At 47.8% G+C, this 16,553-nt stretch overlaps 1 protein-coding gene across 1 annotated transcript; it reads right to left on the bottom strand.

The window, feature by feature from the left end:
• Positions 1-454: 454 nt before the first annotated feature.
• On the bottom strand, positions 455-16,295 carry GGT5 (gamma-glutamyltransferase 5). The gene is made up of 12 exons (XM_010167893.2): positions 16,010-16,295; positions 8,905-9,035; positions 7,206-7,295; positions 5,893-6,082; positions 5,140-5,297; positions 4,556-4,705; positions 4,000-4,133; positions 3,239-3,441; positions 2,707-2,798; positions 1,794-1,903; positions 824-931; positions 455-601 (listed from the first exon to the last, which is right to left on the bottom strand). Exons 1-12 carry the CDS (start codon positions 16,168-16,170, stop codon positions 455-457), a joined length of 1,674 nt encoding a protein of 557 aa, XP_010166195.1. The 5' UTR covers positions 16,171-16,295.
• Positions 16,296-16,553: the final 258 nt, after the last annotated feature.

The raw sequence follows: 16,553 nt of genomic DNA, 5'->3' as shown, positions 1-16,553 counted from the left end.
AGACTCATTGTAATCCTCATAACCAAAGAAGTTACTTGTTTCACATTGCTGAGCCCCAGTAATAATACACTTATTGTGGCAACAGCCTGAAATAAACCAATTCTACTCTTAATTGAGACTCTCTAGTCATTTCACAGTGTTCCCAGTGGGTTTTGGACCAGTTTTCCTTTCCCACTTCATATTACCTTATTCTGAATAGCTGGTGTGCTCAAGAAATGTTTTTCCACATATCACATAAGTAATGGAGGGTGTAGCTCTAAACAAGGCTGGCTGACATGTCCTTGTATTGCCTGAGGGCGACTTGCAGTCTACTGGAATTGGGTGTAATCACAAGTTTTGCCCATACTCTAGCAGGCATCCTGATGGGAACAGGCTATATTGGCATGTCCAAGCCAAAGCATGTTCTGAATCTAGTTCTCTCCTGTGGTTTTGTGAGCTGTGATGGCATTTCACGCTAATATCCAGCAGATTTCCCCAGCTTCCTTTTATCAGAGTAAGCAGAGATGCATTTTCCTTCCTTGGAAACTCCCTGCACAACATTCATTGCAAATTTAACTTTCTTTTCTTTATGTCCTCTTCCCAGCAGGCCTCTCCTCACCTCCTGTAGAGGGGAGAGAAGGAGAAATGGAGTGAATAGGGCAGGGACCTGAGGTCTTAGCATTGCCAGATGTGAAAATGAAGGATGTGCATGTGGGGTCAGGTTGAGAAAGCAAGCTTTAAGAAAGAAGGTTACCTAGAAGCAAAATACAGATTCTTTAGGAGTTACAGAAGCAATCTCCTTCTCACCAAAAGAAGACAAGAAGATCCAAGTGAGGCCACTCACCTCACTGAAATGTTCCTCAAAGAGGATCTTGTCACCCTCAGTATGCATGATGGGAGCTGAAATGGCGTGTTCCAAGTCGTAGCCAAACCACAGCTTGTTTATAATTGCCTGCAATGAAACAAATCCCACCCTGACTGACTGGACATATTGAATAAGAACCTGGGTCACGTGCTGCCATCCTCTGCACTGATGGTAAGCCAGAGCAGCTCTCCTGTAAATCCTGCCTGCAGGATGGTGCAAACCTGGACTGTAGGAGAGGCTGCACTGAGTCAGACCAGAAGTCCTACTAGCCTAGTCTGCTGTCTTCATGGAGGCCAATTCCAGATGTTCAGGGCAAGTGTAAGAACAGAGTGAGCACATAATAATGCTTGCCAGAATGCTTTCCCTGAGCCAAAGCCTTGAATTCAATAACTACCGATGGATCTTATATCTTTCTATTGATGGCTGTTCTTTCTGTTTTCAGATCAGGTCCTAGCATGGACTCCTACCAAAAAAAAAATAAAGTCCTCTTTTTCCTCCTGTGGCCTTATCTGGTTTTATTTCTTGATTGCTGAACAAGACAGTTGTTAGACTTCATGCTTTGGCAAGCTCTTTTTCGTTAAGATTTGTTACTCTGTGTGTATGTGTATGGTTTTCTTGTTCTTTTCATCACATAATTTATCAGTTTATTTTTGGGCCCCTGAGGTTTTGAGCAATACCTCTCTTCCTAATAACTTCTTTAACTTGCTATTTCATTTTTCTAACTTCTTTCCTTTCAAAAAAGAATTGAGAGAGGCAGCTGGCTCTTGCCACAGAAGTGCTAGAGGCAAGAAGGTGAGGATAGACTGAGCCTGCAGTGGGCCCTCTTCACTGCTGCCTTCCACATAGCAGTACTAGCAGCAGCAAAGTGATTCCTTTTGTTATAGGACGGTGTGTGCTCCCCTTGCTCAGCACCTTGGAAGGTGCTACTGTGTGATACCTGTTCACTCACCATAGCAGTAGCACTGACAATCCAGGCCCCGCCTGCTCCTCCGATCACCAACATGTCTCCTGTCTTGGAGATGAGAATGGAAGGCACCATTGCTGAGGGAGGCTTCTCTCCTAGAGCAGAGGCAAAGAGTATTACTCTTCCCATGTGGCTGTTAAGTGGTTGGAGGGACACACAAGTTTATTTGCCTCACCCTTCTTGCATTCCCCATGGAAGACCAAACTGCTGCTCATTCCTCAAGCTCAAGTCTCCCAGAAAACAAGCTGCTTTCTGCTGAGACCCTGTCTCACATGAAACTAGACCTTTATGGCACAGGCTAAATAGGAAGCATCTCTTGGTGCAGGGCATCCTACAAGCATTCAGGACTCGCTGCAGCTTGTTCAATCCAGCCAAGGAACAATCATTAGCAGCAATCCTGCCATCAAAGTGCTGATGTCCTCTCTCATTGCAGACCCGAGGCAGATTGCATCAGGGATAGCTTATTTCAAAAAGCAATGTCTCTGCATCGTCACTGCTGTGTTACAGAACTCGGTGTAAGCCTATAGCATTACTGATTTGATTGTCCATGCAACTATATACTTTTCCATAGATCAGCCTAAAATGTCAGCAAGCTTGTCTTAGCAGTGGTTTAGTAGTTTCTTCACTTCTTCCCTCTTCTCTCCATTAATCAATGATCAGCTTCAGCCTTTTTTTAAAAAAAAAGAATCTCTGATTTCCCTGTCCAGAAACCCTTGCATGTTTCCATGCAAGGACACATGAGTAAACATGACACACTACACGGCTTTATCCTCTGTTAGGCTGAAACAAGCTTGCTCTCATCCAGACCTAGGAAAGGAAAGAGTACCTGCAGTTTACAGATAGTCCCTGCCCAGCTGTACATGGCCTTGTGTTTTATTTTGAGGGTTAGGATGCTCACCTGGTTGAATGCTTCTGTTTGCTATGCAGAAATCAGCGAGTTCATTGTTTAAAATGATCCCAGTTTGGTTAGAATACACAAAGGAGCCAAACCTGGAGGAGGGAAAGAAGTAGCCTTTCAGTGACCTGTGCTCTCCTGTTGTGGATGACATTAACTGAGCATGGCACCCTGTGGGTTACCTCTGTCTCCTCACAGCCTGCAACTGCCTCAGCCAGGGTGTCCCAAAGGCATTTGTGCTGCTGTGCTGGAGCCAGAGATAAGCTCCCTGGTAGTAGTGGAAGTGGGGATTTGCCCAATTCACAGAAACTCAGCAGAGCTCAGCCAGTTGTTAGATCTTTGTGAATTGTGATGTCCTTTTGGACTGATGCTCACAGACCTTCGCTGTCACATGAAAAAGGCATTCACAAGAAAGGGACTGCCTAAATCTGTGAAGCCCAGGGGTTTTGCATTTCTGGTAAACAGCCCTTGCAGGTACCCTGTGAACCTGATACATGGCTTACGTGACTTAATTACCAACCCCTTGGCTACTCACGGGTAGTTGATGGTGCTGGTGGCGGACACAGCACTGCCATCTGCAGCGAGCACAGAGATGTGGCTTGTGCCCTTACTTTTGTATGTGTGGTTGTAGATGAACCCCAGCAAGTTGTAAACGCTGAGTGGATGGTCACCATGGTCATCTATTCGACTCCTGGCAAGCTCAATAATACTGTCAGACAGCATGCTCTGCGCAGTCTCCTGCAATCACAACAAGGACACTGAGATTGTGTCACCAAAGCACAGGCAAGTCTTTCTTTGGGCACAAGGAAGCCTGGGGACATTCAGCCCCAATAGGCAGAGCTTGGAGACCTGCATTGGCAGCGTCCAGCCTGGCCTGAATCCTCAGGCCACTCATCACAGAGAATTAAAGCAGCAGTACTGAGGCACCTCAGCACTGGCAAGAGCACCAGCGTACAGCAGAATAGAAACTGCACAGTAAATGCCTCTGCCTTGGCCAACTGAGCAGCGCTGCTCTTGACTAGCAGTTCCAAGTATTTCCTTTCTTTCCATGGCTGCAAAGCAGGGGAGTGTCAGAGCATCTGTAGCATTATGCTGGCTGGCAGGATAGTCTGGGCTATGGGTAGCCTGCTTGAGGGCTTAGAACATAGGCTAAAATCAGTTGGTGACAATGCAGGTTTTTTTAGAAAAAAAGCAGGAAATGGGCTTCCTTGGCCCTCCTCTGTCAAGCAGCAGTGTAGAAGAAGCTGCCAGTGCTGTGGGTGGCTGTGGCTGCCCTTATGCACCATGCCAGCTCACCTGAGCTTTGGAGAAGGCTGGGTCACTCATATGGGGTTTTAGCATATTGCCAAACTTCAGGGCCTCTACAATGCGATGGTAGGTTTCCACCTTCTCCTTGGGTGTTGCCAGTGATGCTTCATGAAGACTATACTCTACAGAGCAGGGTGAAATAATTTTGTTAATAGACCAAAGGCAATATTTTTTTTTCAAGAATTACAAAAAAAAAAAAAGTTGAAAGGAACCTCCTTTTCCTATCCCAGTCCTTACAAAGTATCCCCTCTGCTTTAGCAGGATATGGGCACAGAAACAACCAAGTACTCGTTTCTGCTGTGACTTTAACTCCTTTTGAAGCTTTGGGAAAATCATGTGTCCCTTGGCCTTTGCAGCAGCTATGGTGATGCTGACCTACCGTGAGAATGAGCCAGTTCATCACCCTGCTGCATAGCATGGTCACACAGCTGCTTTGGGGCCCATTCTGGCTCATCAGCTCCCATTTCTCCCCATTACTTTTCTACTGATCTAGAGCAACAGTCTTTGCAAGCACCTTGCTGCCTCTTTTCCCTTAGGAATTTACCTTCCAATATCTTCAGGATGAACATGAGCACAGCACCTCCCATGGGTGGTCCAGGAGAAAACACTGTGGTGTGATTGTTGAGGGTGATGTTCAGAGCTGAGGACACATCTACTTTGTATGTCCGAAGGTCCTCCAGTGAGATACTGGACCCTTCAAAAGAAAACTAGATGGGTAGCTGGCATTAGCACACTAACTTCTACTAGGTGCTATGGGTTGGCTATATCAGAGCCTTGGCAAAGCTTGTAAAGAGCCATCCCTGAATACTCCAAATTTCTTCCACCAAGCGCAGCAATATCTTTATGTGTCTTCATCTATTGCCAAGCCCCAGGACATCACAAAGCCTAAGGGAGTTGGAGAGGCCAGTGCATGAGCACAATGGGTGAATGCCAGAGCATTTGGTGGCTCTCAGCCCTGCTTCTGGGCCTGCATTATAAGAACAGGGGAAAGGTGGCCCCTTCCCACACCAGTTCTGACCCCAAGTGGCAAGCAAATGGCATGTGTTGGCTTTCCCCTTGCACCGACTCGCTGTTAGCCACTTGCTGGGAAAGGCCTGTCTATTAGTATTAACCACAGCTGTTACCTACCAGCCTTCCTGATGTCCTCCACCAGGGCCTTTCCTATCTCTCCCTCATAAAATGCTGTAGCTCCATTTTCCGCTACAGCTCTCAGTGTTTTTTGGAGTGCTGGCCACCTGAAGGTCTCTCCATGCTTCAAAAACCTTTGACCATCACATATCAGTGGGCTGTTAAAGAAGAACATTCATCAGTTTACAGCATGTGCTTATTCTGTCCTGAGGGCCAATCTCTTTTTCCTGCCCAAAGCTGATTTGGTTTATGAGTGTTGTGCTTTCCAAGCCAGTGCTACGCTGCAGTCTACATGGAGAAAAGTTCTTCTCAGTCAATTACTACCCATAGCACCAGACCCTCTTTCCCCAGACAAAGTTTCCTCCACAGGACCTAATGCTTTGACCCTGGCTCAGCTCAGTGGGGCTTTTCCAGACGAGTGTCTGCTGTAGGGCCCTGCTGTCAGGGAATGATTTCCACACAGATGGAGGCAGGTCGCATACTCCCAGCTCCTCCTCACGAGCAGATGCGCTTAGCAGACAGTTCTGCTGTGCCAAGCCACTCTAAATTACAAAAAACCCAAAAAGTTGCTGACAGAAAAACAAACAAACAAACCCAAAACCCCACTTCTGGTATTCCTTCCCCCACCAGAGCAAGTATTTACTGTGCAGAAGCCACAGCAGCAGCCTGTGGTCCATGTCAGCCTGTCAGAGGAAGGGTCTGAAGCTGAAAGAACAGCGGTCATCACGCTGCAATTTAATTCATGGGTCTTACCACAGGCCTTGTCCTACACTGGAGAAGTCGGGGTGACGGATCATCTTGTCCATAACCGGGGAAATGGCAAGTGGCTCTGAAAGGAGCTTGATGGTTGGTTCAAACAGGGCTTTCCATGGTAAGCTGCCATATCTCTTATGGGCTTCTTCATACCCACGAAGTTCTCCTGGTACAGCAATCCAGCGTGAACCTGAGGAGCAGAATGGCAGTGTCGCACCCAGTAAGTCACTGGCCTGTTGGTTTCACCCCTCTGAAAGCACTCCAGTGGAGGTGTGGATTTGTATGGGCAGGACTAAAGCTTCTAAAACAGGCTTGGGTTTTTTTCTTTACTTTTTCTGTTCATATATTTCTTCCATTACCTAATAGAAGGGGTGTGAAGAAGCTAGAGCCAGACTCAGAGGTGCACAGTGAAAGCACAAGAGGCAACAGGCACGTGTTGTAGCAAGGGAGATGGCAGCTGGACGTAAGAGAAAAAGCAGTCAGGCAATAGAACGTGAAGCTGTGAAACTCTCCATCCTTGGAGAAGTTAAAAAATGTGACAGGACAAGGGCCTGAGCAGCGTGAGCTAAATCTGACGTTGCTCTGCTTTGAGCAGGAGGTGGAGCAGAGACCTCCTCCAACTGTCCCTTCCAACCATAGTTGTTCCTGATTCTTTTTCAGGCTCTTCTTCCAAAGATAAGAACATCTTCTCCAGGAACTAGGACACGCCCCAAAACAAAATGTGCTAGAGAAGGAGAATGAATGCAGCAAGAAATGTGGAGAGATCTAAGATACGCTGCTAAAGCGAGAGTGCCTGTTGACAAACCATTAACATCAAGTGGACGTAAAGCCTCCTCGGCTGGGAGCGAGGTGGTAGCTGAGCTAAGCTGGAGCCCAGCAACTCAATTCCTGGTGCTGCCAGGTTGCTTCCGCAATGTAAGGATGTGTGCAAGTGCACTAGATTGATTTCTTTCATTTCCAGAAAGTCTGAATAGCTATTGAATTTATTTTTCTCTGTAAGAACTGCTGGGAAATGAGTGCTTTGGGAAAGCTGGTCTTGAAATGCAGACTTCCTACAAAGAGAAATTAGGTAGTGATTTCTCCTCATACTCTGCTCCCACCTCCTCACTGGTCGGGTTGCCAATGTTACTATGAAACAGGAATTATGGACCTAGTATTTTTTATTACTTTTGCAAAAATCAATCCAAGAAGAGCATTAATAATTAAATAGAACTTCAGATAAGGTCATCAAGGTCCTCAGTTCCCCGCCCTGAGCTTTGTGCACTGCACACCAGGAGGGCACACAGCACTCATAACCTGGTCTGTGTCCTTACCAGTGAGGAAACCTGTAGCACAGTCAGACAACAAATTGTGTGGAAACACGCGTGGGACTGTCTCGCGGGCGTTGATCACCTCGACTGTTCCTAGAAAGAAGAAAGGGGAAATGCATAACATTGTTTTCCTAAAGCAGGTGAACATCACACTTCAGCCAGCTGTGAGCACTGCACAGGCTGCCAGCCCAGAGCCCGTGGCACCGAGCTGAACTGCCCTGAAGCCTTTTGCCAGGCACACTTGCAGAGTCAGGCTGCAGTTGGCACACACTGTCTTTTGCTCCCATGCTTCTAACAGAGCAGTGTCTACCTAGAGACAACGAAGGTAGAGGGACAAGGCCAGGGCCTGTCTCCAGCCAGGTAAGGTCCTCCCCTCAGGGCTCCTGGACCTGTGATGTGGGCTGGGACATGCTGCTTCACATCTGATTTGCAGGTTCCTGCACTTCCTCTACAGGTGGGACATGTCAGAGACATAATGAGCCTCAGGCTCCTTGGTGGGCCATTTTCCAAGAGATGGTGAGCCATGTCCATCATGTTTGTAAGCAGGATGGTGATACTGAAAGACTCTGGAAGCGTGAAGGTGGCGGGAGGGAGGAGGAAATCACTTGTACATACCCGTATTTCAGGTCTAGCCTATTATTTCACCTCCTTCCCTGCCTTGTATTTATCTTTTCCTGTCACAGTCCACAGAGCCAGCTGTGCACAGTGGTACCTAGTGTACCAAGCACCTGAGCTGTGCATGGCCACGACTGGCTCTGTGCAGCCAGTTAATTCAGGTAGCAGAAGAGGATTGTTAATAGCAAAGTCACATGGCTCTGCCAAAAGGGAAAAAAGAAAATATAGGTGATTTGCCAAATTATGCTATTGCATAAGACACACTCAAGCATTTCCAGACTCGTGACTCTGTGAGACTACTTGGCAGGGTTTTAAAAACTACAATATTGTTGTTGTGTTCATTGTTGATTTTCCTATTTAGATCTACGAGCTCTGGGGGCTTTGGGGAGCCAAGGCAGTTAAAAAAAAAAACAAAACCAAAACCACCACCAACAAAAAAACCATTAAAAACATAAAAGCAAGAGCACAACACTAGGGGTTAAGCCAAAAACAGAAGGGCTTCCCAGCAGGCCCTGAACATTGCTAGGTTTAGATTTCTGAAGGGAAGATGCATCTCCTGGGACAGGAACTCTCACCCACGCCAGCGAGGGCAGCGTGAGATGCAGCCCCCATGTCGGCAGGTGCTGCCTGAGCTGCTGCTGCAGGATGAGCTCCTGAAATCCCAGCCCCAGGGCTCAGCTGAGCCAGCAACAGGCCCATATTGCTGTGCTCGTTGCCAGCACACGCACCTCACTCTCCTCCCATCCGCCTCCGTGGCAGCCCAGACAGCACCACTCACACCTTGCTGCACTGTCAGCTATGAGACTTTGGAATAGGATTTGGGATTGCTTTGGAGGGGGAAGGAGAGGCAAAGTCAGTTCATTTTAAAACCAAAGCTCCTCCCCTCGCCACGTTCTTGCTGTGAAGAGATGCACTCCCTGTAACAGACGCTTTGGGTTAAGAGCAAAAGCATGGTTTGTGATGAGAGGATGCAGCATTATAGTCAGAAAATTGCTCTGAGAGAACATGAAGGATTCTGACTTCACCACAGCAGCTGGGTGACTGCAGGGAGATGGGGCACTGCGGAGAAGCCAGGGCTGGCCCATACCTGTGGTGGCATTATAGATGGTAAATATGACCCCACCACCCAGGCCCGAACTCTGGGGGTTCATCACCGAGGTGCAGATCAAGCCAGCGATGGCAGCATCCACAGCTGTGCCTCCACTTTTCAGGATGTCCCTGTGGTGGAAATGGAGGAAAAAAGGCAATGTTAAAATCCAGGGATGATGGAATGGAAGAGCTACATGAAAATGTCACCCTGGGGCACTTGCAAGGCAGCCGCAGCTTGACAAGAGCACCTAGCAGTTGGAGAAGGCTATTGGCAGCAGTGTGTGGGGTGTGAGAGAGCAGAAAGGTGTCCCAATGAGGTCAGGGAGAATAACTGAGGTCTCAGTCTCAGCAGAGAAGGTGTATCTGGCTGCTAAAGAGAGCAGCAAACTTCTCCAGGAAGCTGAGACCTTTGACTGTTACTGCCGTTGGCAAAAAGGACACAGATTTCCTGAGAGCATCAAGGAACAAGAGGGAGGGGGACATTCAATGGCCAGTGGAGAGGCCTTCAGCACTCCTGCCAGGATGGACACATCCTGCCTGGCATGGTCGAGGCAAATCAAGTGCTTATTTATGAGCACTGATTACTCCAGCCTGCCAGTCCACCCAATGGCTTTCAGATGGGTCGTGCCTGAGACATGGACATTGTGCACGCCTCAGGCAGGCAGGAAAGCCAGAGACAGTCTGTATTGTTCCCACTCTGTGCCTAGCACAGCGACACCTTGATTCTTGGCTGCAACTCCTTGGTGTTAGCACAATAGAGAGCAAAACCAACACCAGCAGCCAACACAGGGACACCTTTTCACAGAAAAGCAAAGGATATTTTGCTTTGTCCTTGGTCACTAGCTCTCATTCATCACATTTTGAAATATAAACAAGACAACAAGAAAAACAGAATTTTGAGATAATCCAAAAGTGCTTTCCATTCCTGTCTACTGTGTCTGTATTGGTAGCAACTGTCACTGTCACCTCTGGTGGTAAATGCCACATCTAACAACACATAGTCAAACCTGTTTCTTGCTCAAGGGAAGGAGGGCTTTCCAGTTGCCTGCCACCTTTCAGTGACCACTGTGGGCTGGAAGCCAAGGCTTCCCATCCACTAGCACGGTCTGCAGCATCTCAGTGTGGGATGGGCTGCGTGATGCTGGGCATGGTCCTTTGCCTGCTGCTTCTTTGGGGGATGGGTTAGGGGAAGGGGAAGTTGAGATTTCTCCCCCAAACTAGGCATTACCTTGGCTCTTCCCAGCCTGGCAGGAAGCACTCCCAGCCCCAGATCTCACAAGCACAACTTGGAGGTCTCGCACACCACACTGATGTTGTTTCCCTGGCTCTGTGGGGCTGCATGTGCCTGCCAAGTTTTTCACTTGCATGTCAGCACATGGAGTGTCCCATGACACAGCACGGGCAGGGTGGTAGCTAAGGAAAAGCAAGGCTTGCAGTCATGCTTTTAAGCTCAACCTTGGAAACAAGTGAACACAGCAAGGGTAAAACCAAATCCTGATCAGGGTTATTAACAAAATTTCTTTTGAGTTGCTTTGCTCTTTTACCCAGGAGGGATGATATGTGTCCCCCACCATCAGTGCAGGGTCCAGGGCCCACATTTGGTGCTATCTGCAGACTGGTCCTCAGTCTCGCCAGCTTTCCCTCCAGCCTCTCTGGAGACTGAAACATAACAAAAACCACATTCTGAGCTGGCTCTTGGCATATCACACTCCTCTCCCCATGCCTGGCTCACCCACTTTCAGTCAGAGCCTTGCCATTTCCTTGGCAGGGATTTAGGGCCATTATGTCTTTCTTGCTGGACTGGCAGAGTACACCCTGTCCCATCAGGCTGCTCCCTTTATACAGAGCTGCTACGCTGCTACAACTAGCTTAATTATCATGCAAAACCCTGGAAAGATGCCTCACCCCTCAATCAAAGCATGGTACCTTACCAGGTCTCTCTAGAGACATCTTAGTGCTACAGCTGACAAGATTTGATAACAACATGTTTTGTCCTATATCCTTCCTGCCACTTAGTTCCAGCTTTATGGTTTGGCCATGAATGGAGTTTCCTCAGAGTCAGGAGCAGAATAGGACGTTAGCAACCAACTCCACTCCAGCAGCAGCAAAACAGGGATTGACTCTCCCAGGAAGGGTGAATGATAGCTGACACAGTCCTCACAGCAAAGATGGGCTGTGCTGGGCTGCTGACCACGTCTGGTGTTCTACCCTGGGCTAGAAGGAGCCCCAAAGCCATTTTAAATACCCTGGAAATTCTGAGGTATTAAATTATATTGCTTTTTTTTTTTTTCTGCTAAAGAAAGCTGGGGGCTGGAAGGAGACCACCCATTATAGAGGAGCTGCTTGCTTGAGATTTATGGAGATCAAAAGCAACAGCTGTTTCTGTAAAAAAGGGTCAGTTGCCAAATTTAATACTGTTAAAATACAAGAAGAAGGGAAAGCAAATCCTTTGGGATATAGACATTCTTCAGAAATGCTGCTGGGCCATCACTAAAAAGGATTTTTGCAGCAGATTCTCTGCCTAGAACTGAGCTTCCCAAGACCGCAGGAATTTTCTGACTGTTAAATTCTCACCCTCCCCACCACCCTGTCCCCCAGGTGGGTGTTAATTTCTGAAAAAGCCAGTTCCCAGGGTTTGTGCTGGGCTACACTGGAGAAGGGGGATCAGAGACGGCTGCTGGGCCAGGCCAGGTCAGCCTGCCTCGCTGCACTGAATCCCACCCCTGGGAATAAGCACGTTTCCTAAATCTCTCCCTGGCCTTGTGCTGGCGCTTCTGCCATTTGGGAAACAAATGGATGCAGAGCAGTGGATGGCAGAGCTCAAACAGCACACTGGTAGGGGATATAAAGCTTTTTGCATGGTTGATGGAAAAAGCCTCTTCCATTGCCAGGAGGGAACAAGGGGCTCAAGAGCTGGAGCTGAAGGTGGGTTTGGGTACCGCTCACTGCCAGGCCCATCACCTGCTGTCTCCTCATGGCTTCCTGACATGAGGACAATTTACTGAGGTGGACTTTGGTACCAAATCCACATCCTTGGGTTAAAAACTGCTCTGACTGACCTTTTAGCCTCCCATCCCTCTTCATCAAAGTGTTTCACTTCATGCAGGGACAAGTTTCCTTCCAGCACAAGGCCCTGTCTGGACCAGATAGCTGCACAGGGTTGCTCTAATCCCCAGTCTCCAGCAGTAAAACCATTCACAGCAAAAGACCCAACCTCGTTCACCACTGAGAATTGGGCACTGATAGCCAAGAGCAAGGCTAGCACAGGACCTGCCAACAAGGGTGATGACATGCTGGAGGCTTGCCGAGATCGGTCACTTTCTACAGGGAGCCAAAGAGTTGCATAAAGATTTCGGAAAGTCCAACCTTACACAGCCCCAGAATATACAAACACCATCTCCAGAGCTGGAAAACCCAAGCCTGAAGGTGACAACTGAGCAGAATTGAAGAAAAAGAGCAGCAAACAGGGGCTGTGAGTCTGTCCTCCATCTCCCGCTTGTACTAATGAATTACAAAGCTACTTGGTTCCTTCACTGACCCTTCCTTCACAGCTGAATTATCAGTGAGGGAAACACAAGGGCACTAAGGCATTTTCCCCAACCCACTTGTTAAAAGACAAGGTTACTCTTCAGGCAAGAGGTTCAGTTCAGTTATTCTCAATCAGATCAATTAAAAGCTCTATTAGGAGCACACAAACATTGTGTCTTAAAAAGCAGCATCTGAAACCAACACAGTATCGTGTAATGTCCCAGGAATTTCATTGCTGCTAATGACAACTCACAGAGCATATGGTTTGGGTTACTTATTTTTTAAAAAAAAGGAAACAAGATTTTTTAATTAAATAATAAAATTTATAAGTAGGTCAGGGATTAGGCGAGGCTTTAAGCTTCCAAGACTTTAGGCGCCAGAGCAGTGCTAATGGTTTCATGCCCATCCTGCAGGGAGGTTCTGCAGCCATCCCCCATATGGTTTCCCAGGAGTTCAGTGGAGATTTGCAGGACGCAAGGGGTGGCTGCAGAGTGGCAGCCCAGGGTCCCAGCAGAGAGAGTGTCTGCAGGGTCAGGGGTAGAGCAGGGACAAAACGGATATGTTGAATCTCTCTGTAGTACGACGGGCTACAATGAATCCTGCTTAGAGTGATTGGAGCACGACACTGCTCCAATGTTCCTACTTCCACACTTTTCTCATCCTGCCCACCCATCCTACTTGGGACATCAGCCGCGGTCTCGGGCGGCCGTTAGGGTTAGGGTTAGGGTTGAGAGATCTACAAAGCCTACAGCTCCAGGGACACTGGCACTGGAAAAGGCAGGCCAAGGGGAGCACGGCACTCCATCAACGTTTGTTCCTTCCTCACCTTTCTTATCTGGGCCACCTTTGGTACATCCTCAACCCCACACACCATTAGGGTTAGGGTTAGGGTTAGGGTTAGGGTTAGGGTTAGGGTTAGGGTTAGGGTTAGGGTTCAGAGATCTGCAAAGCCTACAGCTCCAGGGACACTGTCACTGGAAAAGGCATGCCAAGGGGAGCACGGCACTGCTCCAACCTTCCTCCTTCCACACTTTTCTCATCCTGCCCACCCATCCTACTTGGGACATCAGCCGCGGTCTCGGGTGGCCATTAGGGTTAGGGTTGAGAGATCTACAAAGCCTACAGCTCCAGGGACACAGGCACTGGAAAAGGCAGGCCAAGCAGTGGATGGGAAAATTCCTAGGTGATTCTAAGATCTTGTTCAGCAAAGTTTTGGCAGGATGCTGCTTTTTGCTCCTCAGCTCTTGGTGCTCCCATCAAGACCTGTGGGTCAGGCTCAAGGAAGCCCTCACCCTCTACAGTCACACAGGAGGTCAGTTTGACATGTACCCCAAGCAGCACAGATTGCTCTGAAAGGCAGAGACCCTGGTCAAAGTGACTCTGAGGTTTTATCCATGCAGTATAATTGCTACACTATACTTCCTTATTTATACAGATGAGATATCACTGTTTTCTCACTTCCCAGACTCCTTTGACAATTAATTTAGTCATGAGTATTGTGTGCTAATATCTAAGAGCTAAAATGTGACATACAGATAAAACAGCACAGAAATGTCTGGGAGAAAAAGAACAAGACCACATCCAGTGCAGAGCGTGCAGTAAGCTTCTCCCAAAGAAAAAATGTTCCTTCTTTAGAAGCTACCACTGTGGGTCAGCGGGGACAAAGAGAGAAACAGGACGATGAAAAAGTAAAGAGCAGAAGTTAAACAAAGCTTCTGATCACAAGGTCTGCTGCTGATGAACATTTTTATGAACAGTTTTATTATCATCTATTGCAAGAACATGAGCAGATAGCTGAAGCTGGGAGAACAGCACAGGAGTGTTTGGCTCATTCCAAGTACGACAACAGCAGCAAATGAGCAAAAAGCTTTCCAAGAATGCCTGGAGGCAAAGGGTACCAGGAAAAGCATCAGACAGCATGCAGCAGCAGGGAAGTAGAGCTAACCACTACTCTCTAGTGTGTAGTGTAGAGGCAAGGTGAAGGAAGAGAACAGTCTTGGCTGGGGAGATCCAGGGGACTTGGCAGGGCTGGCAGAGGGGGCTGATACATTTGGAGCGGCTGGACACGACGTACAGATGCCCCAGGTTGGGGAAAAGGGGGAAAAATGTGTAATGGGAGGTTGGAGCCAGGGCAGAATTTTATAGGGATCATTGGCAAACTATTTGTAAAAAATCTAAGGTGGTCTGTCAGACTGGAGTGACACCATAGACCTTGTCAGCAAGTGTGCTGGAGGTGCAGCTACAGCAGTGGTTGAGGCAGGGAAGCAGGGGGAGCTTCTTGAGGAGAGAAGGGAAGGAAATAGATGATAGCCCAGTAGCAGCAGCCAGCTAGCCAAAGCTGCTCAGTTGTCAACCTGATCACAGATTTCTGTGGCTCTCACTTCAGCACCTTCCAGCTGATTCTAAACTACTTCAAGATAAAAACTGCAACAGCTGCAAAAGAAGTGCTGTGGCTTTCCCAGCAGATTCTTTGGGTAATACAATAATGTATTTTCCTCTGTTTCCAATAATACTCATTTAAAAGATACTTCTTCTGCCCTCTGAAGAACTAACCTGTGGCTTAGCATAAAAAAAACCACTCTCTCATTCCTTGATATAAAACCACAGTACAACTTCTCCAACTGCTCACAAATGCTGTGTCAGCGTGGCATTGCAAGAACCACGTGTGACACGGCAAGCAAGCATGGTGTCACGGCACCGCATCTTATCCTTCTCCTCGAGCCACAAGGTAGAGCGCACAGCTCCAGCACCCATTGCTGGAGCACCCAGCATGGCATGTAGCTTGTGAAGTTCCATCCTTCTCCTTTCAATGTATACAAGCATTTAAGAATTGAAGTAACAGTAAAATAATAACATAAGAGTCAAAGTTTTCAAGAGACAGGTTGTTACGCAACCTGAAGTGTTACAACCTGGGCAGCTAGAGAATTTTTTAAACCTACAACTTTCCTTCCAAGTGATATATCTCTTGTACTTACACTGTCTTGGCTGAATTTCAATTAAATCTGCTCTTTGCTTTACAATACAGAGTGTCTTTATTGATAGCAGACACATCTACTGCAGGCTTCGGTGCAGAAACACACACCCTAAAGCCTGGGATGCCCACTCACCCTTCCCCTCTCAGCCTGTCTGCCTTCCTCACCCCTGCTGAAGCCCAGCTGCAGCTCCCTGCTAGCTCCTCTCACTGCTTCCTTAGTTTATTTCTAAAGCCACTTATCTGACTTAACCACCATGAAGTAAGCAGTTAATTTCCTGCTTCCCCACTTAACAACAATCTTGCATTTGTATATTATAAATATTTCTACCTTCTAAAAGGCCAAAGATTTGAAAAGTCGCAAATTTTTGTGACACTGGATAATGAAAACAAGCATCAAGCCCAGAGGCAGGGCTCCATCTGCTCTCTGAGCAGCTCCACTGCCAATGGAAAGCACCCGGGGAGCAGCATTGCTGCTCAGCCCCAGAAGCAGGGACGGGGCAGAAACCCAGCTCCCTCCTGTAGTACGTGTACCTGTCTGTCAGCCCAAGTCCATGACACTCACAACATGTCACCTGAAAAACCGAGAGGTCCGTGCACGTACCGGCCGATGATAGAGCAGGTCTCAGTATCGGCAGCCACAGCACCGTGCAGGTACTGCTGAGGACCACACTTGGGTTGAGTCAGGATGACCACAAGCAAAACAACCACCGCCAGCACCCCCACAGTCAGCAGCACCAGGCAACAGATCTTTCCTGTAGACATGGCTATTCCTGCTCCCCCGGAGGCAGCTCAGAGGCTTTTACTCCCTTTGCAAAGGCGCCTGCCTCGCTCAGGGTGGAAGTGGAGGTTCCCGGCAGTTTTGGGAGGGAGGTTCTCACTGAAGTGGGCTCTGCCCCCTGTGACTGAGAATTACATTCTTTTTAAGGCTAAAAACTGCTAAAAAGGAAATGGTGTACTCTCTTTCTTGCTCTCTTAAGTGTGAGACACTTTTCACTCTCTTTTATAAAGTAAACTTTTTCTGGCATATACACCATATGCTTTTTTTTTTTTTAAGTCTCTGATGAAAACATTTAACACATTCACTGCTGGAGCACTTCAAAGTGAAATCTCTGCACTGCTTATTGACTTCACACAGCCTCCCTGCC

The sequence above is a fragment of the Antrostomus carolinensis genome, unplaced genomic scaffold (assembly GCF_000700745.2).
Source record: "Antrostomus carolinensis isolate BGI_N321 unplaced genomic scaffold, ASM70074v2 scaffold49695, whole genome shotgun sequence".
Classification (NCBI taxonomy): Eukaryota; Metazoa; Chordata; class Aves; order Caprimulgiformes; family Caprimulgidae; genus Antrostomus; species Antrostomus carolinensis.
This window is presented reverse-complemented; position numbering and strand designations above follow the sequence as displayed.